The sequence below is a fragment of the Carettochelys insculpta genome, chromosome 8 (assembly GCF_033958435.1).
Source record: "Carettochelys insculpta isolate YL-2023 chromosome 8, ASM3395843v1, whole genome shotgun sequence".
NCBI classification, from domain to species: domain Eukaryota; kingdom Metazoa; phylum Chordata; order Testudines; family Carettochelyidae; genus Carettochelys; species Carettochelys insculpta.
Window position 1 is genome coordinate 53,803,239 of NC_134144.1, and position 12,886 is coordinate 53,816,124.

Sequence of the window (12,886 nt, forward strand, 5' to 3'; positions counted from 1 at the left end):
TCTCTCTGTTATATATTCACTGTGCCAGTTCATTTCAGCACTAATTTCCTTTCTGAAAGTGTGGGTCTGCCCCATGAAAGCTCATCACCTAGTAAATTATTTTGTAAGTCTTTAAAGTGCTACATGGCTGCTTTTTTGCTTTATGGTCTGATCTGCTTGGATGGCTTATGGTCCACAACCCCTCTTCTCATATAACAGTGGCCCCTAATATCAACAGCTGGTCTATATCTGCCCCTGTCTTTCCAATGAATTTTAAAGGCTTCTCTAATATTCTGTATAAAACTGGAAACCTGTGGAAGTAGCTGCAAACCAGCTCCGTCAACAACCATGTAATGTCTGAGCTCTCCACAGATTGCATGAACCAGTGTTGCATTAACCACAGGCTGGAAGCTGAGGAAGTAAATGTTTTCAGTATTTCAGATATCTGAGTATGGTAAAAGAGTTTGTATAAATGTATAGTGTTTATGTATTTCAGAGAGCAGCACTTATTAGGATCTTTGAATGTTTAAAACTTCTTCCCATGCTTTTAAGGATTTCCAAACCAGAAAGACATCAGTAGTGCTTAAAACTGCATCTTTGTACTACAGCTGAATGAATATTCATTAAATTTATGATCCTGAATCCAGCCTCCCCAGCTCCTGAACATTTCCGCATGAAAGTGGTTAAAGCCCTTGATTTCCAATGAAAGTTGAGCATGTGCCATCCCTAGGTGCCATAGAAAACCACTAGAGAAGCCAGCTGATCCATATCTCATACCACCTTTATTTGGAAAAGTTTTATAGATTTTCAGAGAGGAAAGACTCCACTTGGCTTCCAATTTTGGTTGCTAATGGGCTGGATGGCTACGTCTACACGTGAAGCCTACATAGCTTATTTCGATGAGTAACGTCTACACGTCCTCCAGGGCTGGCAACGTCGATGTTCAACTTCGACGTTGCACGGCACCACATCAAAATAGGTGCTGCGAGGGAACGTCTACATGCCAAAGTAGCACACATCGAAATAAGGGTGCCAGGCACAGCTGCAGACAGGGTCACAGGGCAGACTCAACAGCAAGCTGCTCCCTTAAAGGGCCCCTCCCAGACACAGTTGCACTAAACAACACAAAATACACAGAGCTGACAACTGGTTGCAGACCCTGTGCCTGCAGCATGGATCCCCAGCTGCCGCAGCAGCAGCCAGAAGCCCTGGGCTAAGGGCTGCTGCCCACAGTGACCATAGAGCCCCGCAGGGGCTCGAGAGAGAGCGTCTCTCAACCCCTCAGCTGATGGTCGCCATGGCGGACCCCGCTATTTCGAAGTTGCGGGATAAGAACATAAGAACATAAGAATGGCCATACTGGGTCAGACCAAAGGTCCATCGAGCCCAGCATCCCATCTGCCGACGGTGGCCAATGCCAGGTGCCCCAGAGAAGGAGAACAGAAGACAATGATCAAGTGATTTATCTCCTGCCATCCATCTCCTGCCCTTGTTATGAAGGCTGGGGCACCATACTTTATCCCTGGCTAATAGCCATTTATGGACCTAACCTGCAAAAATTTATCAAGCTCTTTTTTAAACCCTAATAGAGTCCTGGCCTTCACAGCCTCCTCGGGCAAGGAGTTCCACAGGTTGACTGTGCGCTGTGTGAAGAAAAATTTCCTTTTATTAGTTTTGAACCTACTACCCATCAATTTCATTTGGTGTCCCCTAGTTCTTGTATTATGGGAAAAGGTGAATAATTTTTCTATATTCACTTTCTCCACACCATTCATGATTTTATATACCTCTATCATATCGCCCCTCAATCGCCTTTTTTCCAAACTGAAAAGTCCCAGTCTCTCTAGCCTCTCCCCATATGGGACCCTTTCCAAGCCCCTAATCATCTTAGTCGCCCTTTTCTGAACCTTTTCTAATGCCAATATATCTTTTTTGAGGTGAGGAGACCACATCTGCACGCAGTACTCGAGATGTGGGTGTACCATAGTTTTATATAGGGGAAGTATAGGGGATGCGCAACGACTACACGGTCCCTACTTCGACGTTGAACGTTGAAGTAGGGAGCTATTCCTATCCCCTCATGGGGTTAGCAACTTCGATGTCTCGCCGCCTAACATCGAAGTTAACTTCAAAATAGCGCCCGGCGCGTGTAGCCGTGACGGGCGCTATTTCGAAGTTAGTGCCGCTACTTCGAAGTAGCGTGCATGTGTAGACACGGCTGATGACTGCTGGAAATTCACTGTCCTCTTAACAAAGTGGGTCTTTGACCTCAAAAGCTTACGCTCCAAAAAAATCTATTAGTCTATAAGATGCCACAGGACTTCTTGTAGTTTTTGCAGGTACAGACTAACACAGATACCCCTCTTATACTGTCCTCTTTCAATCAAATACTAGTAATAAAACATGTGACTACACACATATACACAAATCCACAGATAAGCTGTAATGAGGACACTGTGTCTAGGTTTGAGCCTGGTGAAAGGCAGACGCTGCTGTTTCTGGAACAAGGGAAAGAAACTTTTTATTGCATTTAGAAAAAAAAATATTGCCAGATGGAGTGGGTTCACTCAGTGTTTTCATGCCATGGCCACTACAGCTAATTCATGGATCTGCACTGGTGCCCAATGGGATCAACAGAGGCAAGACAGAAAGTATACCAACCAAATGTGACGAATACCCTTTGTGATCATTGCTGAGGCCTCCTAAGGGTTAACTGTTCATATCCAGCTACATTGCAGGTTTGTAAGAATCTAATAACATTCAGTATGTTAATTCCTTGAGTATCTTAGTCCAGAAAAGATACATCCAATGAAAAATGTGTTTCCTGATAAGTTTGCTGATCTCTTCTGATAAGAAAACTTAATTAAGACTCTACCTTCCCTGCATGATCAAGATGGTTAAAAGAATCCCTTAGATATGTTCACTGTAAGTCTCTAGTACTCTGGCTGCAAGTTTCCAAGGCTGAGTCATGGTACTGAAAACAAGTCTCCTCATACAGGTGATATAAGCAGTATCCTGCCTGTCTCCTGTTAACTGATCAGCTGAGTCAGAAGCTGTCAGCTCCACAGGGAACTCGCCTTGCCCTGCTGACTGGAGACAATAGGCTGTTATAGAAACTGCCAGTGAGCAAGTGAGTATTGAGAGACCATAGCTAAATTCTGTTTACACAGAAGAACACACAGTGCTGTAGGTTTGAAACAGAGTTTGAGATGATCATTTCCTTCCCCATTCAGAAATCAAAAGGAAGAACCCTGCAGAATTTAATAATTTAATTTAACTCTGAAGATTTCTTAAGATACTGTATAAGATATTTATACAAAATGAAAGTATAATGGTTACAACTTTCTATAGCCATTTAGAGTGATTTAGACAGACCCCCAAAGAGGTTACATGCTTGTCCTGTTTATAGGGAAAATGGGAAAGGGTTATTTAAAATTGAATTTGGAGAAGCAGCCTTGGAACAATTCTACCTTTTCTTGGCCAGCCTTTGTTATTCTGGGGATGTCAAACAGCTGTCCTGTGTAGTACTGAACTCCACTCAGGAGAATTACAGCAACAGAGTCCCCTTCCTTCTCAATTATTTCAAGGATATCTTCAATTCTCAAGGTCTCCTCCCCCTAAAATAAAGTTAAAGTACATGTTTTACATCTACCCTGGCAGTAATGAAACTGTCATTTCTTATTTTGTAATCTATATTTTACAATGTGCTGTGCTGCCTGCATATGGAGATTAAAAGTGTATTCTAGCAGAGCAATGATCTACAAAGGAAGAAGCAGGAAATAGCCTTTCAAAAAAGAAAAAATCATTAGCAACTTATTTTCAAGGTGGTAGAGTCTTAAAAACATTCATTTAGATTTCTGACATGATTCACTCCTCTTAATATTTCAGACAGATTTAATTTACAATATAAAAAGATCTTGGTGCAAACAGAATGCATAATGATTTTATGTGACATTTGAAAATCAAGACACCCACAAGGCTTAAAAGCTGTCTGTTAGGTCTCACGCTTAATTTTCAGTACCTTTCAGGTCCCCATGGGAAGTTATTCTGAATCTGCCATATTTATATTAAAAAAAAAGTGAGTCTGACATAATAAGTACAAAATTCCAAAACCTGAAATATTTAAATATTAAAACAAAAAGCAGTCAAGTAGCACTTTAAAGACATATAGACTAGCACGGCTTCCTCTTTGTTAAATATTAAGTAATTTTAAACAGAATAATTCTAATTTTTATGCTTTGTAGTGATATTTTCCACCTCCTTCCCCCAACAATTCTTCTTACCAAAGTAGCACTTTAAAAACACACCACTATCTAGGGATCACCTTCGGCAATAAAAACTTGGAAGGAAATTAAACTTGCTACTGCAAAGAAGTTGCTTACAATTTGGCAAATTTTACCCAACTGCCACTATTTTAACAATCTCTGAACATCTATGAAGGAAGGATTCAGGAGCAGACTCTCTCCCCTCACAGATTACAGCACCCAGACTTTTAAAATGCATGTGACAGTTAGGTGCAAAGTTCTTCACCTCGAAAAGGGATGATAATGCAATCTCTCAGAATGATCTGATTTAACTGTTTCTTGAAGCAGCATTTTCCTTAGGTGTTGGTACTAAAAAACCAGTATGATGTCTTTAGATAAATCTATGAAGAAAGAAAGCTGTAAGGAGAATACATGGTGATGCTTCTGAATTTTGCATTTTTAGGAACATATTGTGTTATGGAAAATCAGAAAATATACCAAAATCAATGTCCCTAAGAGGCAAGGTCAGCGATTTCATTCCAACAACAAAAATAATGTTTGTGTTTGAAGTCAGAAATCTCTGGAGAGCATCAAAATAGACAATTAGTTGCAACCGATAATTTTATCTGACAATTTTAAGCACAATAAAATGTCAGAGGAGGTGAATGTACATAACAAGTGACAGCAGATGTTAAAGAATTTGAGGTACAGCATCTCCATTCTTGTATTAAATGAACCCGCACAGCCAAAGTTAACAAAGAGAGCAGAATTCTGATATGCATATTCCTCACTAACCTCACGAGGCTGTATCATGAGCATGCATTTCTCCACATCGAGTCCATGAAGTTGAAGCTGAGATGCAACTGCATACTGCAAAAGAATTTCACATATTCCAGCTGAGCAAAAACAAACAATAAGAGAGATCTTAAAAGAAAGGGCTGAAATTTTTAGTGTAAATGTATGGAAGTTAAACACACAGTTTTCAAAAAATTAATGAGTCAAATTTTGGCCATATTAACTTCAATGGGGCCAAACCACCCAGGCATTTCAGTGAGCCAGGGCTCTTTGGAATAGGTACAGTCCTCTGTTCTATGACTCAATGGCACCTAGCATACAATGGCACTATAAATACGACTACTAATAAAGATACTATAACTTTTGGAGTATAATGTCAAATATAGTCAGAAATGCTGTGATATGGAAAGTAATTATAGTGCAGTAGTTGGAGGTGAAGGTTGAGCTCTATTGCCTAGAATAAAGGCTAGCTTCAGTTCATGTTACCATCTTTGTTGCAAGTAATTTTATGAATGTATATTTGGAGTCATTTTATTGTGCCTTAAAGATAAAATTTCTTATCAATTTCCAAGAGTTTACTGAGTTGATGATTAAGTAGCACTGGGCCACAAACTCCAAGACTAATTTCATGTAAGCTGTGATGCACAGACTATTGTCTCCTATTTCATAGCACACAAATTATGTTTAGATCTAGTAATTTAAAGTGCTAAAAAACAAGCATTTCCATCTCTGTCTGGGGATACACAAGTGTTAATGTTGTAAGTTTTCTATTGATTTGGTTTCCTAAAGTAAAACCACAATATAAATTAAGAAAACAGCTACAACTTCTGTTGATTTAGCCCAGCAGTTTGTTCAATGTCTTTAAAAAGACTAACAAATCAATGTACCCAGTCCATATTTTCATCTTGTAACATTTTTGTTTGAATGAAAAGAATAAAACTAGAGCCTGTAAAACATGCTGAGCTCAAAAGCATCTGACAGTTTTTATTTTTATTGTAATGCTACTTGGATACAATTAGCTAATAAATCCAAATCAGTCCACTGATACACTTTCAAAATATGATACAATAAAGAAAATATGATGAAATATAGGTTTCTTACATGGTCGGAGGGAAAGGCTTTGGATTCTAGAAGAATTTTACAGCGACTTGGAATTGGGCTAAAAAAAGATAACTGGTAAAAAAAAAAAGATATGTTTAAGTATTTACTTAAAGCAGGACTAAAGAATTAAACCCTAGGTATAAATTAAGAAAATTACAAACTATCTGCCTTATGTAGACCATGTCAAAATAATCCCAGAGCTTTTGAAAAATATTTAGTTTTTACAATACTCACTGATGTAGAAATATTTATAACATTGTACCTATTTTACAGATTTGGAAGTAGTACTATGGAGAGGCTAAGGGTGAAATCCTAAACTTTGGAAATTAAGGACAACATTTCCACCAGTTTCAGTGGAGCTACACCCTACATGATTTGCTGAAGGTCATACTAGCAAATTACTATCAGAGATACAAGTGAAATTTAAATTTCCACCCCACTGCTTTCATCACCATGTTTCAGAATATCACTTGTAGCAACTCCTGAAGAGAGATCGCTGAACTTTCTGCATAGTTTCTACATCATTCTGTAGCATTGGTGGTGTTCACTCCATGCTCCTATGATGAAGGTTGTAGGACTTAACCTCCAAACATAGGTGATCAGCTGAAAACCTGGGCCATTCACATAGACTGTCTCAGTACCTGTCTGGATCACTGCATCTCCAGGAAAGTGACTTCCATAATGATTGTCCATAAAAATGTACAATACAGCTCCAAGCTGAATGATATTTCCTTCCTCAAGCACTGACCATGGTGTACCCACTTCCTTCTTCCTCACATCATGTGGGATCCACACTGACAGAATTCCTTTCATCAGCTTGAGTAAAAGTGGGATCTGGGACTGGGCACAGAAGTGGGGGTGGGGGTGGGGGTGGGGAGGGCTTCTGAGTGACCTGAGCTTATTGAAACCACATTTATAATTCCATGCTGAATAGTGAAAGGATTATTTACCAGTGAAAAGAGTGTTTACTATATTTATGTACAAGAGTCCTCAAGGTGATGAGCTATATGATATTCCTTTGGGGCTCAACATTGTAAGGAAATTGTTAACACCTCCATTTCTGCAGATGAGAATCTTCCTCCCTTATGATATTTTGAGAGGAATTTCAGAACTGTCAAAATGTCACTCTGGAGAGTCATGTAGAAACCCAAAAAGCAAATAATAGGTTTGTGTGCAAACCTCTCCTGAGCAAGAGTCTTAAATGCTACCCTTTAGTCATTGAACATGAGAAAAGAACAGATTTGTCCTTAAAATGTTTGTGGAAGAAAACATCTTTGCTGCCCAGGTCTTGTGCCTTGTGTTTCCTATGAGCTGAGCAAGGCATTGTATGTATCGAGATATAGGTCAGAACATTCAGAAAGTGTCAGTTCCTGATCTTTAAGCCTTTTGAAAGAGGCACTGAGATCATTGTTCTGTGCTTCCTGCTGGAATCTCTACAAAATATTTTTATTAACGAATTCATAAAGGAACAGTAAAATCTTTTCAAATTCCAAATATAAGGACTAAAGTTAATTTGACAATATCAGATTTACTAAACACTGACAAAAAGAATGAATTTACCAACAGGAGATGCAGATTAACAGTCAAACCATTCATTAGGGCTACTTCTTCCTTTTGAGCACCTGAAAAGTAATAACACAGAAGTTTCTCTTTTTTTTTCCACCCTGTGCAAAGTCTGGGAAAATGATGTAAAAAGTAAAGGCACAGTTTTCAGCCAATGTCTCTCAAAAGACCAGACAGCAAACATGTTTGATATGTCATCCCACTGCAATAAAATGTTCTCCTGTCTGACTCACTGGCTCAGTCTGACAAAAATATTTATTTTTCAGTTTTGATATCTCTTATTTGCTATAATGACGTAGCTTCATTTCCCAGCAAACCACGAGTTTGATTTATTATTACCATTAATACTTTAGCCAAATTCAGCTACTGAGTATGTTTGCCATAAGTATGTCTCTAATAATATTAAGGAAAACCATCTATTTTAAGTGGTTAGCTTACAATGCCAAGCTAAAATTCATCCTTAGTAAAAATTAAAGACTTTTGCTAAATATAATTAATCATTATTATTCACAGCCAAGCTTTTGGATTCAGCTTTGAGTATATATCTCTGAGATAACTATATAGATATATGGAGGCTAATAGGAACCTTAGGCACAACTAATGGATTTTTCCAATATTGTTCTAGCTGCTTATTTATGAACCAATTCTCAAAGTCCTTTCAGCTGCCAGGGAGGTTTGAGGTAGTATGAGGGGCTGTGTGTTATACAGGGGAGAGCTTAGACATGAAAAATTACCAGTTTCTGGCTTTGGTTTCATGTCTTTTGTTGCAAAGAATTACAGTCAGCTGTACACCCTAGAGATGAATTAGCAGTCTTTTGTGGGAGAATGGGCTTGTCTGAGTTGCCTAATAAGCTCTACAGATGTAGGGCAGGCTTGAGGAAAAAAAGAAGAGAGAGAGAGAAGCCATACAAGAATGAGAGAGGACTATAGCTTGATGGGGAAAATGAATACAGACACAAAGAAGAGAAGGAGATGAGAAGGACTCCAATCCCATGATGATGCAACTCATTGCCCTCCAGAGCACTGTTTTCCGGACATTGTTGTCATTATTATTCATCATATTTATTACAGTAGTGCCTAAGAAGCAAAATTGAGAACCCATTTTGTTGGCCAATGTACAAACAAAATAGTAGATGGTCTCTCCCCTGAAGACCTTACTGTCTAAGTAGGTATTCACTAGCTCCCTTTACAAGTCGTCCAAACTCCCATTTTACCACAGGAAGGGAATTGGGACAAGCTTCTACAGAGTATGTATATGGCCTGAAGAATTCCCCACGTGGACTTTCCAGATTCTTTGGGCAGAGGTTTGAAGCACTATGAAGTTTGTGGGGCACATGCTCATGAAATTTGGTCATCTGTAAGTACTAAAATACTCCATCTCCATCCAAGCTAGGCTTCTCTACTACCCTTTCTTTCTCTTGACAGCGTGGTCCTGCAGGTGTCATGCTGCTATGTGGTGACTCAATTGCAGCTGCAGAAGGAAGCTACCGGGAGTTAGTTCCATTCAGAGCTGAACTAATTACATTCTTAATTTTTATGTAGGAATATGGGGGCTGAAAAAGGGGTGGCACCAGGAAGTGATACCTCTCCCTCTACTTCTGTGAGTACATAGAGCCCCTTTGAAGTAGAACTATCTTTTCTCTTTGGCTGTGTCTACACGTGCCCCAAACTTCGAAATGGCCATGCAAATGACCATTTCGAAGTTTACTAATGAAGCGCTGAAATGCATATTCAGCGCTTCATTAGCATGCGGGCGGCAGCGGCGCTTCAAAATTGACGAGCCTTGCAGCCGCGCGGCGCGTCCAGACGGGGCTCCTTTTCGAAAGCACGCCGCCTACTTCGAAGTCCCCTTATTCCCGTGAGCTCATGGGAATAAGGGGACTTCGAAGAAGGTGGCGTCCTTTCGAAAAGGAGCCCCGTCTGGACGCGCCGCGCGGCGGCAAGGCTCGTCAATTTCGAAGCGCCGCTGCCGCCCGCATGCTAATGAAGCGCTGAATATGCATTTCAGCGCTTCATTAGTAAACTTCGAAATGGCCATTTGCATGGCCATTTCGAAGTTTGGGGCACGTGTAGACGTAGCCTTCATGTGTTATGTTGTACTATTTGATACAAACCCAAATAGTTAATTGAATGTCAATACCCTAATTTAAATATGACACTGTAATTATCATGTAAATCTTGGTGTCTTGCAATTTATATAACCTGCCTTGTCTTTAGGAAGCAATCTTTGTAGCAATCTTTCTTACTATACTCAAAGACCTGCCTTTCAAGAGACAAAATAATGTTTGCCATTGTTATATCCTGACTTAGTACATTATCAATGAGACAGACTAAACCCCTATATATTCTGCTTCATAAACCATTTCTCTAATGAAAGGAAGCAGTATTTGTAACATACCATCTTTACTACAACTTTGGAAATAATCCTGATTATGTGAGGTAACCCCTGCCAGTTATATTTTACCCCATTGCCTCTGTGAGTGCAACAGGCATAGGTGCTAGAACTGGGATTGTGGGGGATGCTGTGCACCCTATCTTAATGTGGTTTCCATTATATACAGGCTTTGCAATTTTGTTCAATTGCTCACATCACCTCCACTATAAAAAATATGCTAGCACCCATGGCAACGTGAGTGTGTTTCTTACCAGAATAAGTAAAAAGGCATTTTGTGCAATGATTGGAAAAAGCTAAATGTTCCCATTTTGAAAACAGTTTATCCCTCAAAGTCACTACAAATCTGCTCAGTGCTCAGTCTTTTCTCAACAGAGACCAGCCTGAGCACATTGTACAACAGGAGCAATACGGTTAGTCTGATTTCATCAGAAGGTGATCCTGCCAAGGTTATGGTGTTTTAATAAAGTACAGTAGGGAAAAGCCAAGATTTCAGTTATGCTATGTCATTTGGCTTAAGAAAAGAAAAGAACTTTGTCATCTAGTGACCTTGACTCTGCATTTCACAATATATTTACCATTGTAGCTTTCATGTAAAAAGAAAATTTGTGCACATTTAATAAGCAAGATGTTATAGAGCCATAAACCTTTAACTGGACAAAAGAAAATCTTTACCGCCTTTAGTCCATCCCAGAATAAATTCTACTAGACAACACACACTTATTGCTTCTCTAAATAAGCTACAGTAATTCTTCCTCCTCTATAATATGGTAAATATGAACTATAAACTGTTTTAAAATTCTCTTTATATTTTCACATTAAACCTACTAAAGGAAAAAAACTCAGAATTCATTCTTCCTGTCTCTTTGACACACATTGATATACTTAGCATTGCATGTTGCTGGGGGAAAAGCTTAATTGTAAAAACCACATTAAAGGAGAACATTTTAAGCACAGTGTTGTTCATATTTCTTCACTTCTCTTATTCACTGATACATAAAGGAAACAAAAGAGCTTGAAATAATCAATCCATATTATGGAGACATCACTAGTCTAGATAGTTGACAATTCATCCATTATAAGGGGGAGTTATTATCTTAATTTTCTCTTTTCAAAGAAATAATCATTTACATTCTGCAAACTAGTTCTAAGGAAATCTCCTACAAATAAAATCCTGCTGGACTGGTTATCTTAATGCCAAATTCTAGCTCAAACCACACATTAGAGCTCAGTTATATAATCCATGAAAAAAGAGAGAACAAGGGGACATAATGAACCTTCACTGCTGTGGAGGTCTATATAATCCAGTCCACTGAAGAACTGAAAAAAATGCTTAATGGTGTGTTGATCTTCATTTATTGCTTATGCCACTTAAAATGGACAAAAGTGTAACAACTTCAAAACATTTTGTCTCTGGTGAGAGATGAGCACAAATCTTTATAAGATATACTGTAACACTTTTATGAATGTTCTGAAGAGGAACAGGTCAGCGTGGAGATTGGCAATATCCAAAATGAGATGGCAACTACACCAAGATTTATATTTCCTACTCACCCATTCTCTTCAAGATGTGTATATTCCCTTTAGTTAAACAAATAGTTTTAAAAAACACTGATTTTTATGGTGAAATATGGAATACAGACATCTGCCCGCTCTGCAGCACAGAACACATCATCTTAATTCCCTACTTTCTGCCCTGCATTCAACATTTGGGCTATGTCTAGATTAGAGTGACCTATCAACAGAAGTTTTTGTTGGACAGATTGTGGCCAGACAGCAAAGTGGATTGGTCTGTTGGTCCACACCGTCAACAGCGAGCAGCCAATCTGCCCTGCCACTCTCTCAACAAAACGGCCACCTGGAACACCATCAGATAGGATCTCATGGCCAACAATCCCTTCTCGGACTCCCAGAGAGCTGTGCCTTTAAAAAGTTCCCCCCGCCCCGGAGTTCCTGCCTATGCTGAGGCATGCCTACCTCCATGAGATACAGTGCAGCTGCTAGAGCAGTGCTTCAATGCTTCCTGGGAGCCACAGCTGTTTCCAGCAAGCCATGGCACCTGAGCAGCCCATGGACTTGTGCTGGCCCCATACAGAGGTGCTTCAGCTATCTGCTGCACCTCCTCATAGCTGTCCTCCTCGTCCGCATGGAAGGCAATCCTGAAATAACATTTGCAGAACTCACCTTGGCTGCCAGATGGTCACAATCAAGCCTACTCCCATCCCGGGTACACAAGTGGATCTGGAGGCACTGCATCCACTCCAACTGGTGGGACCAGCTGGTCATGGGGTAGTGGGATGACCAGCAGTGGCTCCAGAACTTCTACTGCAGAAGGACACCTTCCTAGAGCTCTGTGCCTGGCTTGCCTCTGCCCTCCAGAGACAGGACACACAGCTGTGGCCTGCCACTGTCATGGAGAAGCAGGTCACAATTGCCTTCTGGAAACTTGCCACTCCTGACAGCTACCACTCCATGGGAAACCAGTTTGGTGTGGGGAAGTCCACTGTTGGGTCCCTTCTTGTGGACATGAGGCACTCTTGTTTTGAAGTCACTTCACCGGGGGGGCGTGTCCCACCAAAGGGGGACTCTCAGGAAGTGGGATTGGTGTGTTTGGGGTGGGGCTGGGGTGGGGGAGAAGTCCCATCCGTGGGGAACCATTCCATCCCACCCTTGCACAGCCCTACTGCTGGGGGCACCTTCTCAGGGGGGCTCCTGGAGAGCTCGGGGGGCAGGGGACAGTAGGGGGATGAGGACCCAGTCCCTGATGTGTGTGTTCAGTCTCTTCCCTCTGCAGGTTGTGACAGTCATCAAT

The 12,886-nt window shown here is 40.4% G+C and overlaps 1 protein-coding gene across 1 annotated transcript in view; it reads right to left on the bottom strand.

The window, feature by feature from the left end:
* KYNU (kynureninase) overlaps positions 1-12,886 on the bottom strand; it is an 88,711-nt gene that overhangs the window by 48,880 nt on the left and 26,945 nt on the right. Inside the window, exons 4-7 of the mRNA XM_075001566.1 lie at positions 7,680-7,741; positions 6,120-6,191; positions 5,019-5,093; positions 3,450-3,596 (exon numbers count right to left, since the gene is read on the bottom strand). Of these exons, the coding sequence (XP_074857667.1) occupies positions 3,450-3,596; positions 5,019-5,093; positions 6,120-6,191; positions 7,680-7,741 (356 nt within the window). The remainder of the gene's footprint in view (positions 1-3,449; positions 3,597-5,018; positions 5,094-6,119; positions 6,192-7,679; positions 7,742-12,886) is intronic.